This window comes from Antennarius striatus, chromosome 14 (assembly GCF_040054535.1).
Source record: "Antennarius striatus isolate MH-2024 chromosome 14, ASM4005453v1, whole genome shotgun sequence".
Taxonomy (NCBI): Eukaryota; Metazoa; Chordata; class Actinopteri; order Lophiiformes; family Antennariidae; genus Antennarius; species Antennarius striatus.
In genome coordinates this window covers 9362844-9384258 of record NC_090789.1, presented here as the reverse complement: position 1 = coordinate 9384258, position 21415 = coordinate 9362844, and the positions used below count along the sequence as shown (strand labels likewise).

Sequence of the window (21415 nt, the reverse complement as noted above, 5' to 3'; positions counted from 1 at the left end):
ACGCACGCACACACACACACACACACACACACACACACACACACACACACACAGATGAGCTCCGCAGTCCATATCAAGGAAAGGATTGAAAAGATATGATTTCATGGCAGGTGAATTACGGAGGGTCTTACAGTCTCTTCCCATATCCCATTGGATGTTTGGGTTTACATCGTCAGAAACTGTGTCTGTCTAAAACTAGATCATCCCTGGACATTTCACAGTTGATGTGACTAAAGCTTATAGTTGCCAAAACACAGACTAGCAGTGATCAACAGAAGTGAATTACTGTATATAAACATGACATCTTGAGCACAAGTGATGTAATCTTATCATGGAAACTTTGAATCAGAGTGTCAAGGCATGGGCATAGATAATTTAGAGGGTGATGACTGAAAATAAAAGCACATGTAGTAGAAAGGGAAAGGGAAGATATTCTGAAGTGGTACTTACGGTAAGTTAATCTTGGGTGTTTCTGTACATTTAATGGCACCTAGGGATAACCAGGTGTCTGTTCCTACATTAAAGCAGGAATGAGCCTTCAGTGAAAGAGTAACCAGACAAGAAGAGTTATCAACATCAGAACAAATCCACATGTCTATCTGATCTAATTGCAAAGTACATCATACTACAGCTGTTCATCTTGTATTCATAACTTTACCATGACTACTGACATAGCTTCTGTATTAATTTGGCAGAGAATGACTTATAAAATCCACTGGACTGTTTTAATGAGATTAAATTAGACAGTGAGGCCATCTAGTGTCCAACTGTTAAAATGTTTTCATTTTTCTAAAAACTATGGAACATGGAAAGTGAGATAAAAGAGATGCATATTGTTAAATAAATATATTAATGTTACTTAAATTTCACAAAATGTAAGATGTAATTTTTGGGAGTAAAAGTAATAAAATGTTATATAAACAGATTTACAGCTCTACTTTTACCCTTCTCTTCTTCTCCAGCAACCCAGGAACACTTTGGCTTTCTGTTACACCTGCTAATTCTTGTGTGACTTCAATTTCTTTGCTTTCTCTTCAGACTACAGAGGATCACTTGTGTTCCATTGTCGGGGTCAGAAGTTTAGGAGAAAACCAATCCTCCCATGAGAAGCAGCCAGAATAACACTGAAGGCTATTTAAAGGCTTCTTGATGATGAGAAGTCTTGTTATTTTTCATCTTGAAACACGCAACATAAATTCTCCCCAGTCATAAACCTAACAACAGTCATGATACATGCATTTAATTTAAATATGGAGATAAAGATGTAAAAACAAGATGATAGTGCACAATAAATTCTGCTGAAAATGATGATTCAACCAACATTAGCAGTTATCAAGTTTTGTGCTTCAATTCATTCAAGAAAATTAAATATTGATTTCTCTAAAATAACAGTACTATCAGCATTTAAAGGCTTTCCTTGTAAATCCAAGGTTTATTGTTTTCATCTGTCTCCAACCATGCATTAAATCTCCCAGGAACTGAAGGCTGACTGGTGATATACTGTATTTGACTACTGCTTGAGGAAAACTGAAAAGCATCCATTATCGGTTGCAACAATGTTCACCTGAATGATCTGAGGGTAAAAGTTTTATTTGTTTGAACTGATGATATATTCTACCTGCAACTTTCTGTAAGTTTAGCACTGTACTTTTAAACAAAACAGATACTCCTTTTCTATCAAGACAGTGTTGTTTCATTTGAAATTCATAAAATCATAGGTTTTCTGACAGTAAAAATGTAAAATTCACACATCACAGACCACCAGGTGTTCTGTAGAAGCCTTTGAGGTCTATTTTGGTAAAATCCAGTATTTCTCATGGGGTGTAAAAGCCTGCTGAGGCCCCTTGGTCTTAGTGTTTATTAATAAACCTAAACATATGTAAGGCAGCCGTGGTCTCGCATAGCAGCACACTGGTTGAGAGAGAGGCTGCCTTACAAACTGCCTTTACCCCCGCCCCCTCTCAGTGGTCATCACTGCTCCCACCCTTTATGTGTCGCTCACTACGCTTTGTCGTTTGAATCACAGCTCATTTCTGATGGATTTCGCCTGAGGACAACATGTAAGGGACAAACATTTACAAAGAAGTAAGTACAATTACAGCTTATGTCTATCTACGAAAGACTGTGTGATACATGTTAATCCAATTCAATTGGAACCCCTGAAGAAAGGATCAGCCATTCATTCAGCTCAAGAGTATTTCCAAATGAAAACGAACTCTAGCTTTGTGAAGTAATTTAACTAGTAAAGAAAAGAAATAAATGTGAAGCTTAAGTCATTACTAGTTTTTTATGCACAAAATAAGGAGGGAAAATGTTCACCAGGCTCAGCAAATAGACTGGCCAGTGCTGTCTGAGAGTGGTTGGGACCATATGGAATGTCACTTGTGTCCATGTCCGTCTTGCAACAGAACAGCTGGTGACTGAGCAGGGCTTTGGTCAAGCATGCATAGCTCAACATTATTCAGACCCTGAGCACTGGGGTCACACAGATGGGACTTGTTTGAGGTACAGACGTCTTTGTCTCTGACCCAGTTTAGCACAAACTCTGTTGACTTTTGAATTCTATTCATGCTCGATCTGTCTGGCTAATTTCTGCTGATGACATTATTGGGTCAGTTTGTTCAATTCACTCTCTGGGATTCTGGACAGTCTTGGCAAACACTTTAGAGGATGAAATTACATCTACATTATTCACCAGGGGAGAGTGCAAATACCCATCCATCGGCACAATGACATATTATGATAATCTATTCTGTAATGTAATCCTTCTACTGTCACAAAGTGGAGCATCAGATGAAATTAGATTTAATGTGTTTGCATTAGTGTGTTTACTGTTGCAGTGGTCAGATGAATGCAAGAGTAGACTTGTTTGGGGTGTGTGTCTGCTTGTTGCCAAGCAGTAACTTGGTGCCCAAGGCACCCAGATTAGTGGGACAGCTGCTGGTAGCATACCCTCTGCTGAACAGCCCCCTTGCCCAGCTAAGCGCACTGGCATGTGCTAATGAGCGACAATGTATGACGTGTGAAAAATATATTACCCTACATTCCATCAGTGCAGGTCAGGGCTAGTGTCTGTGATATGAAAACAACTGCAGCTATCATGCTTAATATGCTTCAGCTGTCTAACCTGTGAATCTGCTTTAGTCAAGGGATGATACAGTTCCAACGGAGACTTCGTCGTGACTGGTAACGAAAATAGGGATGGAGGACCTGGACGACAGAATGTCTTCCACTGGGACCAAGTCTCTCTTCATTAAAGAAGAGGAAGCAGATCCAAACAGAAGCAGGATGGAACAAAGAGAGTGCAACACGGCACAATCTGGACTCACCTTCGCAGAAACACAGCTCACTCAATCGGCCTTCATTAAGCCATACTTACAGGAAATAGATGGCTTGCTGAAAAGCTGTGAGGGGTTCACTGGTATCCCTTTTAGCTCTCACTTCAATTCAAGTTACAATGAAACAACCCTGACTAAATCCTCTCACATCTACAGCAAAGAGGAAGACTCCACTGATAGCCATGATGAAAAATGCATTTCTCCCAATGCATATCTTGTCACAAGCTACATTGACACACACATGGATGGTGTTGAAACTGAAGACGAGCCATCGCAAGGTCAATTGAAATGCTTGGACCCGAACACTGAAAGGCGTGGAGTGATCACAGATGTTTGCTGCCAGAGGGAAATGCCTCTTACTTCAGCGGGTCACAAACTCAGTGACACCATGCTCGAATACGAGGGCAAGCTGATGGGGATGTTGGCCATGCTGGACAACAGTATGGAGGAGGCTGGGATGGACTTTGAGCCCCAAGACTGGGGTACAGATGCAAGCCAGGAGTATGTGCACATTAGCCAGAGTTCAAAGATTTGTAGGGGTACAACACTGGTCTCTATTCAGCAAGAAAACCCAATCCACCTGGAGAACCAGCAGATGCAAATAGAATCCTGGTCTGATCAAGAAGGGTTGGAAGATGGAGTGGTGAAGGAAAGCAGAAATGAGGTGACAGTTGGTTCCGTTTCGAATGGAAGCCAGCAGAGTCCCGTGCTTAGCGGTGACAAGGGGGCATTCTCAAACAAACAACTGGAGAGCCAAACAGATTTGAAAATAAATAGTCATTACAGCTTGCCAATGCCATCAATGCCATTATATAGCACAGAAAAACATCCAATACAACACGAAGGGCTAAAAACAGAAGATATTTCCACTACTGAAAGCCAGCACACAAAGCACGATGTAACTGGGATTGAAGTAGATGAAACAGAGCAGACAGCTGAAGAGGAGCAAGAGTCCAGGTTGGATGATCTCGATTTGGGATCTGGCATGACAGCGCTGAATGCATTAGGGTCTCAGATAGAGGAGTGCATTGAGGAGATACAACAGCTGGAGAAGAGGAGGAGTGAACTGTTGGCAGAGGTGCTAGAATTGAGAGGGAAGAGCCAAAAAGAGGTAACAGAGGAGAGCAATAAAACAGAGACAGAGAAGCCAATAGTTAATCAAGTGATAGAGCTAATGAGTTCACTGAGGAAGGAGGAAGAGGGAAGGAGAGAGGAGAGGAAAAGGGAGATTCAGAGCCTCAAGGAGCAGAGAGCAGAGGAGGAGAGAAGGATGTGGAGAGTGCATCTGGAGAGACAAGGGCTGCAGGATGAAGTAAGAAATGTGAAGAGGAGTTTGTTCGCCATGGCTAGAAACTGTGCCCAAAACCAGTTCACCCTGAACTCCCAGCATAATGAGGTGGAGGTGCAGAGGAGGGAGGAGGTAAGAAAAATCATCCGGTCATTACATTTCTTAAGATTTAACATAATAACCTAATTCTTCCCTCCCTCCAGGAGAAGTTGCAGTCGCTGGTGCTCCAGCTGACAGAGGAGAGCTCCCAACTAAGGACAATCCAACAGCAACAGATCTTAGACCTACGAGCACAGCTTCATACCCAGAGCATCAGTCAGCCCTCCAACATCCAGGAGGAGTTGACCCAGTACAAGAGACACTCCTGTGGGGATATCCAGCAGTATCTGCAGGGTGGGCTGAAAGCATTGGAGGACAGGTTGCTAGTATTTCTTTTGTTAGATGGAAACCCTTGATAGTACATTTTTCTTTCAGTGTTGGTCCTGGATAACATTTTTTATCATGCCCAGGTATGAACCCATTTTGCTAGCATTGCTGAAGAGGAGGGAGGTGGCAGCTGGAGCCGAAGTAAAAGCCAGAGAACAGGCACAGGAGCTGAGGGATCAGCTGAAACCCCTAAAGGAAGAAATCCAAAAGCTGAACCTCCAGAAGTCCTGTCTGGAACAAAAACTCAGAATAATTCATATACAGAGGAGAGAGGATGTGGGGCAGTATAAGGTATGCAAAACAGCAGGGAAAGATAAGATGAAATTGTGAATTTTCGTGGCTAAATGAGCAAAGTATGAAGAGAAAAAAAAAGGCAAGTTTATTATGTTTTGCTTCTGTTCTGGTCAATGAATTACAATCACCTGGTACACAAAGCAACACTATTGTTCTTACAGGAAGCGATACACTGGCTGGAGGAAAGCAGCAGAGAGCTGAAAACTGAGTTGAAGATTCAGAAGAGAAAAACCAACGAGATAAAGGAGCTGAGAGACAGCCTAACCAAACAACTGCTGTTCTACCAGTAAGACTTGTTGATCTGTTCTGTAACAAAGTAACCAAAACCTTTAAGTAAATGTTGTAATCAAAACATTTTTGTTGCAGGGCTGCCATTGGGCATCACACGTGTGACGAAATGGAACAATGATTGCATGTTCTTGATGTTTTTTTAAAAATCTGCAATAAACTGAACTTTCAATGCACTTTACCCACATTGACATGCTGCAAGTAAAACACTTTTTTTTGTCTGTAAAGATGAACTAGATTGTAGCTTAGATTTTTGTTATGAATAAAAAGCTTTGTGTTTGTTGTAACCTGAGTGCAACACTAATGTCTCTGCATGAAGACTGGAGACGGGTTCATGTACTTATAAGGGCAATATGGCTGAAGTAATAAACAGTGAGACTCAGAGTAATAGAGTGAAAGAACACAAGGCAGGCAGGAAAGCACTTAGACGTCACATCAGACACATAAAAGTGTCGTCTGGCATAACCGACTTTTCCACTAGACAGATTTAAAGTTGTTTAGAAATACTTCAAAACTTAGTAAGATGCTGATCCTATGAAACTATTTAAGTAACACATTCATACAAGAAACTTAAATGCTAATGAAACACATTTTATTAAGAATGCACTCACTGTACAAATATTGAACATATAGAAAAAGTTCAACTACTAATCTATATCACAAAAACATTTAAATGAAGGTGATGGGAGATGGGACCACAACAGGACTTAAAATGTAGAATCACTCCAAAACTGTAACTTGACTTAGAAGTAGCTGGTGTAAAATTAAGTTCCGAGAACAAAAACATAATGATCAAACTGTAGCTGTTGAAGTATGAAATGGTGAGACAGAAAAGATTATCTTTAAATAACGTCTATCTATCTTTAAACAACGTCTATCAAAGTCAAAACATTTCTGCTGCAACATTTCCTACAATCTAACAGCTGGTTATTGTGATACACTTCCTTTTTGGAAAGTGACAGTCTGATCAACACCTTATGTTCTCGAAACATTTTTAATCACTGAAAAGGCTTTGACTAAAATATTTCAGTGTAGATGTAGAGCCAGTCTGGCTACAAAAATACTTCTTTATATGCACTGTGAATAACATGTGAAATTCTTCAGGCAATAAATTACTCAGTTAGAGGAGAGTTCACCGCTTTGAGTATTCCAAGAGGGCTAGAGCTACACATGATTACAGCCCCATAGTATTTACAGTGATTTACGGCATGTACCACCAGTAAAAGAAGGATGAGAACAAGTAGCTGCATGGAATTACTGATGTGGCAGTTTGTGATGAGGTTGTAGGTTAAACACAAATCTGCTGCTGGCGCTAAGCTGTGGCTTCAGGGTCTGTCGTACCCTCTGGATCCTCATCGTTGTAGATGTTCTCAGCCTAAAAGTAGAATGGGTGTGTCAGTCACTCAGCCACCTACTGTTGACTCAATTCCAGCACGACCACAAAAAATTTACAAAGTATAAGAACTCAGATTTACCAAGACAACAAAGGTGTGTTTCAATGTGCGGTTTTCAGGAATGTATCTATAGTGTCACTTTGTTATTACGTCTTACCATTTGCCAGACTTGCATAATATTATCTTCAGACACAGAGCAGATGACCCACGGTTCGTTGGGGTTCCAGGAGAAGTCAGAGATCTTTGCTGTGTGACCCCCATGAATGAACTAGGTAAAAGAAAAGCCACCATTTACATTATGATTGAGGTGATGTGACCATCAGTGGGAAATCTCTTTTTCAGTTGAGGTTTCAATGGACCTTACCAGTAGCTCAGGCGGGCCATCCTCTGCATCTTCTGGTGATTGTTCTTCTCCAATTTTACTGCAAAACAAATGCAGTATTTTAATGATTAAGCCAACATGGATGCTGGATGTTGCAGCTGTTCATTTGATGAGTAGTTTCTTCTTTGACAGTAAACATCCCAGTGTTTTTTTTATAGGTTATCGCCTTATTCTGTGATTGAAAGACAAGACACTGTCATCCACCATCTTGTCGGCTCTCCTTAATATTTAATCTAAATTCAAAAGTGTAAAAAGGGAAACAGTAAAGGAGAACAACCATATGGAAAGACATCCAGCTTAACACTATGACCAATAGTGATAAACCAACATCTGGTTTATTTGATGTGATAATGGAGACACAGCAGACCTGTTAGTGCCCTTTATTTTTATTCTTCACAATGAATCACTGCAATGCTGCATGCATACATTAAGGGCTCCCCAAGCTTACACAATAGCAAGTACATTTAATGCAAGAAGTTGAGGACTGTAAATATTTTGATGTTTGTATTTCAGAATAATACTAAAAAGCTGGTGGTACCAGACAGAACATCCAAGTTATAGGACAACTTTGTGTACTTTAGCTGGAATATGAGACATCTGCATTCAGTATCTAATGAAGAGATGGTGGTATTCTGTTTACCTGAGGTCCCAGACATTGAGGCGACGGTCGGTTCCACTGGAGGCCAGTATGGTCTCATTATGAGGTGACCACTGAACCTGAAAGAGTCAGTCACAGAAATCAAGTTATGTCACCCTGACTAGGAACACAAACAAAACAATACTGAAACACTGATCTCAGACTGTGGTTCTCATGTGTTGAGGCCTTTGACTTATAAATCTGAAATTCTTAAAAGCAGTGGGAAATCATTTTGTCTGAGAACTAGAAATTTCAGTCAATAATTGCCTCAGCATGATCCAATTTCTCTTAACGTTGTTTAACTGGCTGCATAGATTCTACCAGAAAGTACAAACCAGTATGTAAATCACAGCCTCTTAAAATAAATCTCTTACCTGGAAAATCTCATCCTTGTGTGACTCGAATGAATGTAGCTTCAGTTTCAAGTTTCTCAAGTCCCAGAGAGCGACTGTCTGTGAGCAGGAGAAATGTCACACTCAATAGCAATTATTCATTTAGGGTCTGTTCACACAAAGTTCCTCTTATTTCATTTCATTCCGGTAAAGTGACAGAAAACACAAAACAGATGGTTTCTGTTCCTACTTTGTTCTTATATTGTTTCATATGCAGTAATCCCTCTCTTATATGCGCGTCAAGGTACACGGCTTCACTACATCCCAGATTTTTTGTTGGGAGTCATGTGATACTGTGCGTGCATGCTATTGGCTGACAGCATCTGGAAGTGCGCTGGGTTCCGAGACTCACGGAACACAGGGCACTTCCGTGTATTAATGAAACAATTTTCTTTAAAAAAAAAAGTGCATTAAACAATCTAGAAGAGCGTGGGAAAAGGCAATACAGATATAAGGTGGTTTTCTAATAGTACAGGTTCATACGCATTTAAATTACTGTAAAAAATTAAATAGTTTGTCACTATATTGCGGAATTTTGTTTTTCACAGGTGATCCTCGAACGCATTAACCTTGAGTAACGAAGGATTGTATTTGCTTTTGCATGACTTTCATTTATCTGATAAATTGAGTATAAAGATAATCTCTCCAATAAATGTAAGAACACTTGATTATAGACAAACTTTTTTAAATGATGACAAAAAGACAAAGGACTAACAGCAGAATGTAGTACAATAAGAAATCAAAATAATGCTAAAATCACATCCATGCTATCAAATTAAATTCTTGTGTGATATAACAGTGTTACACTCTATAAATCAAACTAAGCAGTAACAGTAAAGATAGATAGCATGTTTCATTACCTTGTCTGCAGAGCCAGAGGCCAGGATGAACTCACTGTAAGGGTTAAATGACAAACAGTTGACCTCTGCTGTGTGGGCATCTACTGCATGGCTGGGTTTGGAGGTGTTGTTTGATCGAGTGTCCCAACTGAGGTATAAAATTATACAACATTCAATGGACATTAAAAAAGCCAAATAACATTTCAGGTAAAATGTTTCAGCTGCTGGACAGTTATTTATTGTCAAGCTTCTTACATCATGAGCTTCTGGTCATCTGCAACAGATCCAAAGAGTGACTCGTGAAGCAAATGCCAAGAGACATCCTCAACCACAGCAGTGTGACCAGTGAAGATGGTCTTCGCATCTACAATTTTCCCTTCCTTTGGCACAGCACTTATGTCCCAAAGACAAACGGTCTATGATAAGGAAGGATATTATTGAAAACACCAAACATATTCACATAATCTCAGGAAATGCAGCATGACTTCATTTTGGTGAGTATGTCTAGAGTGATGGCATAGTAAAACTTCCTAAATATGGAAATATGTTTGATTATGAAGCTGTGTTGATCCCTGACATTCCTCTTACATGGTCATCTGATGCACTGAGCAGTGAACCAGACAGATTTGGGTTCCAGGAGAGACCATAACCTTCTTTCTGATGGCCTCTGAGGCGCAAATCAGGGCGACACTCGCCTGAAGCATCTACGGACAAAAATATCAATGCACAATTATTTGTATTTCTTTCACAGCATACATGAATAACAGATTAAATAATCTGGATACATTATTGTTGTAAGAAATAAAAAGGTCAGAGTATAGTTTTTTGTGATCTACATGATCTATGTACCTGGTTTAGAAGGGTGCTTAGTGTAGTCAAACACTAGTACATCTGAAGTTGGAGTCTTGGTTGCAATGATGCAAGGGTTTTGTGGCATGTAGCGGGCACGGTTTACCTCTCCTTCATGGCTGATCTTAATTTCAATCTCAATCTTGCCACTGACTGAACCGAAGCCTCCAAACTCTGCAGAGAAATAAAGGGAAATAAAGTCATTTCACTCAGACACAATATGCAGTAGCCTAACTTCTATTTGGCAAATGAACACAAAAATCAATCCTGATTAATGTAAAGATCTTTTGCTATGAAATAAATTCATATTGTGCATGACCTCTATAACTGTCATGGACTTCATATAATACGTGCTATACATCTGCTTTGGCTACACATTAGTTATTGTCCAACCTCCTTTTTCACTGTCATAATGTGAGGCATCAAACTGGGCATCATCGTTGGGTAACTGGACACTCGCAATAACCAGGTGATTCTGCTCATCAGACGTGTGGGTGCCCAGCACCAGCCGATGGACACTGTAATCCTTTCCTTCTGGTCTGGTAAGGATTATAAACACAACATCAGTGCCAATCACATTCATTGATAGAGTGCATGTTAGTATGTTGAATTACTACTAGTGCAGTGTGTAAAAGTGTACCTGGAAACATCAGGCAGCCACTGCGCGGTAAGGCTGGGCCACTCCAAAGCATGGGTCATAACCAGGTCATAAAGGAAGGGGGTGTTCTTCTTCCAGATCTTGTATTCCTCATTTATTACCCTCTCCTCAACAGCATCATCAAATGCGCCTGCTAAGAGAACACAGAGCAATGAAAGCCGCTCCACAACAACTGAATGCATGTCAAACATGTGTAAGACGCAATTAATTTACATGCATTGAGTTCACTAACATATTATGTGCACACTGCCACCGTCTATGTTTTGCTCGAAGCTTCAATTACGGGTAAACTTTACAATACAACCCATTACAGTTTTCAGCGTTTGTTTTATGAATACCACAATATCTCGTAAATGAAGTCCCGGCCTGGCTCATGTTTAACAGGCTGCATTTCACCAACACTAAATACAACTGAATAGAATGACATTGCTGCTGCATCGCTTATAACTATGGTATATAGCAGCAAACATCAATCATGAGTAAGCACCAACTGGAAACACAAAACTAGCTACGGATTTAGAACCAGGACAACGAAAGTTTTCCCGGCTTTTGTTTAAAGAGGCCACCTCCGGAGCCACAGCAGCTAAGTTAGCTGCTACCTAAACGAGCAAAAGACATGTCGGATAACCGCATTATTTCTTTGCTGGCAGCAATTAAAGCATTCCTGTTACCTTCCTTGTCCGCCATGGTAGGTGCAGACCGCAAAGAGTTCAGATTAACGGAGATACGTAGACAAAGGTCCTTCACTGAGGCCCTCCTGTATGCTCTATTACGGACAGCAACCAGCGAACCACGTTAAGCTAACAGCTAACGGAGTAGCCGAGCGGAGAGAGGTAGCTGCATTCGCGCGCTCAGAACAAAGGAGGGGGGCACACTTCGACCAATCACAGCGGAAGTCGCGCTGAGGAGCAGAGGGAGGGTCGTGGCACAGCCTTCAGACGCGAAGTCACTAGTCCAAGATAATACGTCTCTTATAAAATTATTTTTTTTAAAATATTTTTTCTTGTATTTTTTCAATGTTTTTTTTTTAAATTGCTTGATAATTATAACTTTTTCATATTAGAAAAAAAAAAGTAAATACTACGGATAACATTTTCTTAAATACTAACCTAAAACCGCTCATTTATTCACAATAAAGGACAACATCCTGTTCTTTTTGTTAATCGGTTGTCTATGGTTGCTTAATGTAGCCACAAGAGGACACAAGCCAGTTGTCTATGGTTGGTTGCAGTATGAGGTTATTTGATTGGGCAATTGTGCAAAGCGGATATCGTATTTCATTGGCTGTTGATATCGCGGGCCATTAAACTACAAATAACGCAGGTTTAGCAGGACAGTGACTGTTTACCGCAAACTTCACAGCGAGCTGATGCTGTGGTGATGTCTGCCGCTGACATGTCCCGGGCAGCCGGTGTTCTCCGGTCTCTATATCAGCACGTCGAGACACTGGATAAGTTTGCGGACGGTATTGTATTCAGGGAAGGGCAGAGAGCAGTGGTCATTGAGGAATCCGACACAGACCTCTTCAAAACCTTCGTTCGGGGAATTTACGTATGTCGAGACAAGGAGCTCAAGCAAGTGCCAAGCTGCAACCAGGTAATTCCTCAAAAAGAAAAATTAAAGCGGGTAAATTCTCTTGAGTTGACTCAAATCCGAGTTATTGTATTTCTTATACTGATGTGTGATGTATTTTTTTTTTTTTACACAGATCTGCACTCTGCCTGAACTGATGGCCTTTATTCTAAACAGTATGAAGAGAAGGAAAAAAAGAAACATCTTGGTAAATGGCTATAATGTCCAGGCTCTGCCTCAGGAGATGCGGAATGCAGACCAATTCCAATACCAAGGAAGTGTAACTCAAAGTGCTTGTTATATCCATGGCAGTGATTTATGGAGGAAAGCCGCAACGAGACTTGGTACAGATATCACACGTTACCTGTTGGAGAGCTGCTCTATGTTTGTGGCGGTGCCTCCATCATGTGTTTTCCAGGTGTGTGGTGTTCCAGTCTATGACAGGGTATCTGTGACTTCTGCCTCTCCTGGTTTTTATCTCCAGCATCAATCCAGAACTCGTAACGGTGCCCCTTGTACAAGTTATCGACATGCAGGAACTGTGAAACGAAAGTGGGGGATTGAGCATCATATTGCCAGAAAGAAGAAGAGCAAAACAGATGTAAAAGTGAAGAAGAGGAAAAGAATGAAAGATGCTGCTCAGACGGATGAAGGGGAGACTGTAACTCACTCAACAAAGAGGAGACGGGTAGGTCTACAGGAAGCGACAGAAGAAATCCGACAGGTTTTCTGTGAACCAGTGGAGGGAGGACAAAGCATGTCTGTGGAACCTACACAATCCATAAAACTTTTGAAAGGTGACGCTCCTGCGTCTAAACACCCCGTTGAATTGCAAGCCCGGGAGGGGGCAGCCAGTTGGAGGTCGGGGATGTTCCCCCCTCTGCCTCCCTCACAATCATTTGTCCGTACCCTTGGATTCCTGTATGGGGGAAAGGGCATGCGTGGCTTCCTTCTAAATCGGAAGATAAAGTGTGCAGATGGGTGCAGGAGGCTACAAGGGCAAGATCTGATACGAATAGTCTTCTTTGAGGGACTGCCTTATCTAAATGGGCTTCAAAAGAAGTCAAAAAAACTCCCCCGACGCTTTTTTAGCATGGTCACTTTGTTCAGTCGACTGTTGCGTCAACACCGGAGATGTCCTTACACTAAAATCCTCCAGAGGATGTGCCCACTGTTGAGTAGGAATGGTCCAGGTGAAGGGGAATTAAGCTCCCTTTTGTCTCAGCACTCTGCACCTCACCGGGTCTACCTTTTCATCAAAGAATGCCTGTCCACTGTGATTCCTGAGGAGCTGTGGGGTTCCGAACAAAATCGGCTTAATTTCTTTGTGAGGGTCAGGGTCTTCTTACACAGTGGGAAGTTTGAGAGGCTCTCTGTGGCTGAACTGATGTGGAAGATGAAGGTCAATGACTGTGATTGGTTGAAGATCAGCAAGACAGGTAAGTTTGTCATAGGTGGTGAATTTTCTTTTTCCCTTCAACATGTACAGTATTTTGGCTGAATTCTGCAAACCACTTTCATCTCACAGGCCGGGTCCCACCGAGTGAGCTCTCCTACCGGACGCAGATCCTGGGTCAGTTCCTGGCTTGGCTTCTTGATGGCTATGTTGCGGGCCTGGTTCGAGCGTGTTTCTATGCCACTGAGAGTCTGGGCCAGAAGAATGCCCTCAGGTTTTACAAACATGATGTTTGGGAAAAACTGCAGGATCTGGCCTTCAGGTAGATTTGCGTAAATCCCTGCAGGGATCTTACTCATACAGTTAAGGACACAAGTTCACAAAGCTTGCGATCTCTTTTTGTAACGTAGAGACCACCTCTCCAAGGGTCAGCTAGAGGAGTTGACTCCAGCCCAGGTGGCTTCCCTTCCTAAATCTACCATCATCTCCCGGCTCCGCTTCATTCCCAAGACTGACAGCATGAGGCCTATCACACGAGTCATAGGAGCAGATGCTAAAACAAGGGTACATCCATTATTCACGCCCATGGCCTGTGTGTGTCGGCATGTTTTGAATGTGTGTGCACATCTTTAGGATCCATCTTTTCTCTTGAACCAGAATCCAAGCCGTGTCAGGGACTTGTTTTGTGTGCTGCGGGCCTGCGTGAACACCAACCCAACGCTCCTGGGCTCTACAGTATGGGGGATGGCAGATATCCACAAAATGCTTCAATCCATCGCTCCAAACCAGAAAGAGATGCCACAACCCCTCTACTTTGTTAAAGTTGGTCAATATCCTGTTTTAAAGGCCCTGACTGACGTAATATTAGTGATATGCTCTATGTGTGTTGGGATAGTACCTCTTCAAATAGTATTTAAATGTAACTTACGTAAACTTAAAACTATAAAACTGAATTATCCTTCTTTAATTGTTGCCCTTTTTTTTGATCTATTCTTTGTTTTTGTTTTTATTCATTGCAGGCGGATGTGAGTGGAGCGTATGAAAGTCTGCCTCATAAAAAACTCATTGAAGTGATTGACCAGGCTCTATCACTAGTTGAAGATAAATGCTTTACCATTCGCTGTTACGCCAAGATATGGGCTGATTCCTATGAAGGGCTGAAAAAGACGTTTGTCAGACAGGTACTGTCTTACATACACAAACCGTGCACCTAATGTTTATGTGTCTATGTAGATGTAAACACAGAATATTTGACCCAAGTTTGAGTTTTTTATTTCTGTTCATGCAGGCGTATCTACTGGAGCCCTGTGGCATGAAGGGGTTTGTGATGTCTTTGCAGAGGAGCGGACAGTGTCATGACGCTGTACTGGTTGAGCAGGTGAGAATCACATCCTTGGATATTTATTTAGATAAGGATATTTCATACTTTATTTTTCAAATTGATTATTTATTTTCTTCCTCTTAGCGTTTCTGTTCAGAACTTCGTGGCAAAGAGTCAAAGCAGTTCTTTATCCAAATGCTAACTGGTAGTGTCATCCAGTTTGGAAAGAAGTAAGCATCCAACTTTACACTAAAATCAATTCTGTACTTAATATCACAAGAGGAAGGTTTGTTTTAAATTGGTTTTCATCCCCTTATTATTACTTTTATGCTTTTATTGTACTCACACGTCTCTGTTTTTATTTCTGCTGTGTTCTTTAAGGACTTATTGTCCATGTGGTTTTTGAAAATGATTCATATATTTTTATACAGTTATAACTGTTCTTCATTTTTCATTTGGTGACAGGCCTACAGTCTTATTTTTCTGTTGCAGAACATACCGTCAGTGCAGAGGGATCCCTCAGGGATCAGTCATTTCCAGTCTTCTCTGCTGTCTTTGTTATGGTCACATGGAGAACGTTCTGTTCAAAGACATGATGGGAAAGAGAGGGTATTTTGGTTGACTTCCACAGATGTAATAACTAATTTCCAGCAGCAGGGGCCAGGCTTCCTCTGTTGCAGCATACAGTATGTCTCTGTCCAACCTTGGGGTTTCTACTCTTTGTGTCCATAGATGTCTGATGAGACTGGTGGACGACTTCCTTCTGATCACCCCAGACTTACATGAAGCAGAATGGTTTCTCGAGTAAGACGCACATGAATTTTACACTTGTATCACTGCTGACATGCAACGAGGGCTCTCAACCGTCACATAAGTTTGTCATAAATGAAATTTTTGTTCTGCATTTTTCAAACATCGTCATTACTGTGACAGTTCCTGCCGTTGCCAGTACTCATGCACTACTTGATAAGGTTCACTTAAAAATATTTAAATTATTGTCAGATATATAAATTGTGTTTAAATGTCTGCAAGATTAAAGTAAATAACAATAGCCATACAGTATTTAATTTTAAAGTACTATTCTAATCTAAGTTAATCATTTCAAATATTTAAGCAACTTAAATCAAAGTCAAGTTTTAACCAAACCTTTTTCCAGCAATTTGTCAGTGTGCCAAAAAAAGGAGCAAATATATGACATTCTGCTGAAAGCTTAAATATAAACGTATCAACTAAATTTGTTTTTAATTATTGAATATCTAATAAATAATAAATTATTGAATATCTAAGAACCACTAATCTAGATCAGTAGTTCTTAACCTTATTGGAGGTACCGAACCCTGCCAGTTTCATATACTCTGTCACCGAACCCTTCTTTAGTAAAAAAAATAAATATTTTTTTCAAATTTAAGACATAAGTATATGTTTTGTTGGTGTATTTAATGAATTGTGCATTAATGTCACCTTTTTCAAAGAACAAAACCAAGAAAGTGCATGAACTCACATGAAATGACCTACCTGCAAATCGGTGTGACTTCTGCTGTTGTTATTGAGAGACCAGTTCAGATATGTGTGGCTTTACCTTGGCAAGTGCTACTCTTATGTTATTTTCACAGCAAAGTCTGTTTCTGTTGTTTTCCATGCAGCTTAAGGAAGTGTTCCTTTATTTTTGCCAGTGCGAGACTAGAGTTGCTCAACTTGACATTGTAAATCATGTAGAACGCTGACTCCCATCATGTTCCGTTATACAGTACATGTAAATTCATGTTGCACATATTTGTCCGACCACTTTCTTTTTTTACTCAATATAGTTACTATGAATTAAAATATTAAGAAAGCAATCAGATGATGTACCATTATGACAGGAATAAAATTGACTACTGAGTGCAGAAAATCCCATGTAGCACAGGTAGGCTAATGGATGTAGCGTGATCACCTGCTGCCAGTGATGGCTAAGGGGGGGGCGTGTCATCACGAATGGACGCAAAATGTCAAACATACACAGTGATTTGTGTATGTTCGGCAAAAACACCCAACACGATGTGTCGGGTGTTTTGTCTTGACCTCCGTCTCCACCGAACCCCTGAAACCGACTCACCGAACCCCTAGGGTTCGATTGAACCCAGGTTAAGAACCACTGCTCTAGATTTCTTGTAGCAGTATGGAAATGCATTGACCATGAAATAGTAAGTTGATGAACATTCAATTCCTGACGTGTTGAATCTTTTGAAATTGATCTTCTGGAACATTATCTCTAGAGATCAGCAGCAAGTTTAATCTAAAATGATGGTGATTTTAAATGTTTTTTCTTGCGTGTGTTTCCTAGCACCCTGCTGGACGGAGTACCAGAGTATGGTCTTGCAGTCAACCCACAGAAGATGGCAGTCAACTTTCCTGTATTGAGTCGTTCCAGGTTTTGTCCCAGCATTCAGGTGCTACCTTCTTGCTGTCTCTTCCCTTGGTGTGGGCTGCTGCTGGACACCTACTCACTCAACGTCTACAAAGACTATTCCAGGTGAAAGTCCTATACAGAATTATACAGAAAGTCCTGGACTGCAGAGTTATTGACTGAAGTTATTGGGCGTCTGGACATTTTACGAGTTCTTTTTGGACTGATTGAACATTACCCCTCCCTGAACTTTGCACTCACTCATAAAACTTCTCATAGACGACTTCCCTTCCCCATAGCAATAAAGTGTAATGTTATAAAGAATGCATTTAAAGTTTTCAAGACATTTCTTGTTTTCACAGCAAATTTTCTTGTTACTGTTTTATTTTGTTTACCTCTTACCTCTACATCATCTTTTGCAGCTATGCTGGCCTGTCTTTGCGCTACAGCCTTACTTTGTGCTCTTCCCTCTCAGCCGGACAACAAATGAAGAGGAAACTGATGGCTATCCTCAGATTGAAATGCCATGCCTTATTCATGAATATGAAGGTCAGGGAAATGGTGATTTGAAAAAATTGTGAATGGTCATCAAAAGCAGTTAACCTTTTCCTTAGGGAAGACCAATATAAACGGTAAATACTTCAGAAAATCATGATGTAGATATAAAATTTTACTTATCAAGAAGCAAAGTAAGAAAATCATGATCTGAATTTGCAGATTTTTTTAATTCTGAAAAATCCCAAACTACAGTGAATGTGACCAAGACAATGAGGTCTGCTGACTTACGTACATGTAAGAGTGTCAAGAGTTTTTTTGTTGTTGTTGTTGTTTTTTTTAAATAATAATAATAATGAGAAATTTTGGTTGGTTTAATACAGCAATCCATTTGATTTTGCACATCTTTTTTGAAAGGGAGTGACATCAAGCAATGTAGTTCATCTGTAAACACACTAAACGTCCAGATGTTGGAATGGTGTGGCTCGAGAAATCAGTTTGCTGTCAGTCTTTCTGTTCACCACTTTGGCCGAGGCTGAGTAGTAGATTTATTTGATGTCATTATAACAAATGTCTGAAGAACTAATAACTAAAGTTTTTTCAGGCTTAGTTATAACTCTGCTTAGTTCCAATAGCAAAAATTAGCATGCTAAAAGAGTCATGAACTTTTTAAAGATAATACCTGATAAACTTCACTATATTTAGTAGCAAGCATGTTGCCATGGTGATCTTTAGTGTCACAGTGCACCTATAAACTCATTACCTTGCTATCTTAAACATGCAGTAACTTCATAAGCAAAATGAAGATGTGACTCTTCCATTGTTTTCAGGTTAACTGCTAAACAAACACACGTAAACTGTGTCCAAGTTAAGAGGCAGCCGCCTTTGAAGGACAGCCTAGAAATGTAATGTGAATTCAAACACTTCAAACAGATGTTTCCGTCAAGAAGGAGCAAATTGGTAAATAACCGTTGTAAATGTGTCAGGTCCCATGATAACATCATTAGTTAATCAATTATGACACGACAATTTAGAAATTATAAGGAAACAGTGGAGCAGATAATAATATAAGCAGTAAACAAGCCAAGAAACAAATGATATGATAGCTAAATATCGCTTTTGGTCATATATCATGTATAAATATTAAAGACAGTTTTTAGACTCAAGATTAATCAAGTACGTTACACATATTGTGTAAAGTCTCCTTATTCAGATTGGCTTTATGTTTTTAATCATCTATACCAATTCCTTCTCAGACCAATTCTCCCGAAGCGGTCTACAAGAACATCTACGAGCTGCTGCTGCTTCATGCACACAGGTAAAGACAATCACCATGATTTCCTTTTGTTCCCAAAGCAATCCTAGCACGAAAATTGCAGATGCTGTCACACACTGTACACTGGGTGCTGCAGATATTTTTTCCTTTATGTAGCTGTAGTATTGCAATAATGTTTGGTCGAAAACATACCAGGAACTTCAGCCCATTCCTCTTCCTTTTCCTATGTGTTAGGTAGTCCTAACTTGATAAATATGTCTACGGGAAGGTTTAATTGCCTTTTTTTAATCTCATGCTAAATGTCAGAACAGGCAGAGCTCATTACTGAATTCTGTTCTGCATCTTTAGTTTTGTTTTTTGCATTCCTGTTTAGGTTCCACGTGTGTGCTCAGAGTTTGCCCTTTGGTCAGACGGTTGCTAAGAACCCTGTGTACTTCCTGCAAATAATTTGGCAAATGGCTGGGTACACCAATCATCTTCTCAGGATCAGCAATAAAGGCAAAAAATTTCCCTTTTGCCACATCTAGAAAGGAAAGAACCATTATATAAACAAATGTATTACATCAATTTAATTAAATTTAAAATCTCTTCCTTTTGTTCAGGACACATTTTAGGAAATAAACCTGTGACGGGGATTATGCAGTACGAAGCAGTGGAGCTGCTGTTCTGTCTTGCCTTCTGGCTAGTGTTGTCAAAGCACCGTCTTTTCTATAAAGATCTGCTCCAAAGCCTGCAGAAGCGTATGTATCCCCAGCAAACACTCATATGCATTAACTGTCCCATGGATGCACAAGATCACGAGACTTGACTGCTGTCTTCAGCATGCTTAGTCATAAAAAAAGTCTGGTGTTCCATGATGTTAAAAGAGAGCCTATCTGTAATCGAAAGAGACTGTGCCCTTTGTGCATTTAACAGGTGAACCGCTCTAAATGCAGCTCTTCCTGCTGTGTGATTGCCACAAACCGCCTGCTTGGAAAACTTCCAACAGTGTTCAACTCCCAAACAAACCAAATGGTGTCACTGCAGAATGATAGATAGCTGGATTACTCACATTAGCACATGTATGATGTTATTCATTTGACTCTTCTACCAGTTGCTGAGTCTGGTCTTTATTGCAGAAATGAATCTGCACCAGATATGAAACTTTTTGCCAATCCAAAAGCAACAGAAAGTTTTCAAGACCTTACTGTTGCAATAAGAGGTTATGAGCAGGCAACAAAGATGGAAGTACAATTTAATGTCAAAATAAGCAGTAAAATTAATAATAAATAACAAAGCACCCTCTGCATCTGGTTTTGAAGGTTCTTTTCAAATTAACGCTTCATCCAACTAAAGAAATGTCCTTCCTGTACATAACTAAATTAATTACCACATTGTTTTGAATTTAGTCAAACTATTAGAAAAAGTTGCTAAAGGAACTAACAACTTTCTGTCTACTCCTGTCATCCTCCTTACAGGCAAGCGCCGGTTAGAGTGGTGTCTGGGGGATCTGAGGCTCACTATGGTCCGAAAGGCCACTAACCCCAGGAAAGCTGTTGAGTTCTTGGCCAAGTTGAAGTAAAGCACCAGGTAGGCCCAGTTACAACTCCTGACACATTCTCGAGGCAGATATATACAGTGGTACCTCTACTTACGAAATTTTCTACTCACAAAATTTCTCAGCAGAAAAATATTGCCTCTAGTTAAAAAATAAATTTTGACTTACGTACGGTAAAAATACAGTATTGGCTGATATTCGCAGCTCCCACAGGTTCCTGAACGCACCATTCTCATAGCTGCTCTGCCATTGGCTATTACCTAGTATCTTCCTGGCATCCCATTGGCTAAGAGGGACATCTGTGTGGAGCTAGATTGGTGTTTATGCAGGGCCCTTGTCATTCGGCTCTCGACCCGTGGGGTGTTCTGATAGTTTTGCGCAAATATAATGTATAAACTTTTTGAGTATTTGTTATGGACCCCAAGAAAGTGACAGAGAAAAGAGGAAAAGAAAAGACGAAGAAAAGTTTTTTTGTCCATACAAACAAAGCAAGAGATAATAGAAAAGCGTGAAAAAAGGATGCGTTTGGTTGATCTCGCCAAAGAATATGTCCGTAATGCATCTACAATCGCCACGTTATTAAAACAAAAGGAAGTTTAAGGAGTTTAAGGCGTTGCGTGGGTGGTTGGAGAAGTTCAAAAGGAGGA

At 40.3% G+C, this 21415-nt stretch overlaps 3 protein-coding genes across 4 annotated transcripts; 2 read left to right on the top strand and 1 right to left on the bottom strand.

The window, feature by feature from the left end:
• The first annotated feature begins 1948 nt into the window (after positions 1–1948).
• On the top strand, positions 1949–5921 carry sync (syncoilin, intermediate filament protein). Its single transcript, XM_068332282.1, has 6 exons — positions 1949–2085; positions 3145–4758; positions 4830–5044; positions 5136–5343; positions 5508–5632; positions 5713–5921. The coding sequence occupies exons 2-6, from the start codon at positions 3202–3204 to the stop codon at positions 5753–5755; spliced, it is 2148 nt and encodes a 715-aa protein (XP_068188383.1). The 5' UTR covers positions 1949–2085; positions 3145–3201; the 3' UTR covers positions 5756–5921.
• Positions 5922–6209: 288 nt separating this feature from the next.
• rbbp4 (retinoblastoma binding protein 4) lies at positions 6210–11647 on the bottom strand. 2 transcript variants are annotated; one of them, XM_068332284.1, is made up of 12 exons: positions 11457–11647; positions 10768–10918; positions 10521–10666; positions 10128–10301; positions 9867–9982; positions 9534–9694; positions 9300–9426; positions 8422–8499; positions 8051–8127; positions 7393–7450; positions 7186–7296; positions 6210–7009 (listed from the first exon to the last, which is right to left on the bottom strand). In XM_068332284.1, the coding sequence occupies exons 1-12, from the start codon at positions 11470–11472 to the stop codon at positions 6947–6949; spliced, it is 1278 nt and encodes a 425-aa protein (XP_068188385.1). In that variant the 5' UTR covers positions 11473–11647; the 3' UTR covers positions 6210–6946. The 2 variants fall into 2 exon arrangements, with proteins under 2 accessions (XP_068188385.1, XP_068188386.1); XM_068332285.1 differs by having other exon boundaries at positions 10768–10915.
• A 492-nt stretch (positions 11648–12139) lies between these two features.
• Positions 12140–20809, top strand: tert (telomerase reverse transcriptase). The gene is made up of 16 exons (XM_068332281.1): positions 12140–12381; positions 12494–13796; positions 13886–14075; positions 14164–14317; positions 14411–14575; positions 14773–14934; positions 15042–15131; positions 15219–15304; positions 15567–15683; positions 15807–15878; positions 17398–17586; positions 17883–18009; positions 19212–19273; positions 19605–19729; positions 19834–19971; positions 20689–20809. The coding sequence occupies exons 1-16, from the start codon at positions 12166–12168 to the stop codon at positions 20790–20792; spliced, it is 3300 nt and encodes a 1099-aa protein (XP_068188382.1). The 5' UTR covers positions 12140–12165; the 3' UTR covers positions 20793–20809.
• Positions 20810–21415: the final 606 nt, after the last annotated feature.

Bases quoted from the DNA above. Each gene is read 5' to 3' on its own strand.
- sync (XM_068332282.1), top strand. From the start codon at position 3,202: ATGGAGGACCTGGACGACAGAATGTCTTCCACTGGGACCAAGTCTCTC. The intron at 4,759-4,829 runs GTAAGAAAAATC...CCCTCCCTCCAG, and splicing joins AGGTGCAGAGGAGGGAGGAG to GAGAAGTTGCAGTCGCTGGT. The intron at 5,045-5,135 runs GTTGCTAGTATT...TATCATGCCCAG, and splicing joins CTGAAAGCATTGGAGGACAG to GTATGAACCCATTTTGCTAG.
- rbbp4 (XM_068332284.1), bottom strand. The intron at 9,427-9,533 runs GTAAGAAGCTTG...TTTATACCTCAG, and splicing joins GATGACCAGAAGCTCATGAT to TTGGGACACTCGATCAAACA. The intron at 8,128-8,421 runs GTAAGAGATTTA...TGACTCTTTCAG, and splicing joins ACAAGGATGAGATTTTCCAG to GTTCAGTGGTCACCTCATAA.
- tert (XM_068332281.1), top strand. From the start codon at position 12,166: ATGTCTGCCGCTGACATGTCCCGGGCAGCCGGTGTTCTCCGGTCTCTA. The intron at 13,797-13,885 runs GTAAGTTTGTCA...TTCATCTCACAG, and splicing joins GTTGAAGATCAGCAAGACAG to GCCGGGTCCCACCGAGTGAG. The intron at 19,274-19,604 runs GTAAAGACAATC...ATTCCTGTTTAG, and splicing joins CTGCTGCTTCATGCACACAG to GTTCCACGTGTGTGCTCAGA.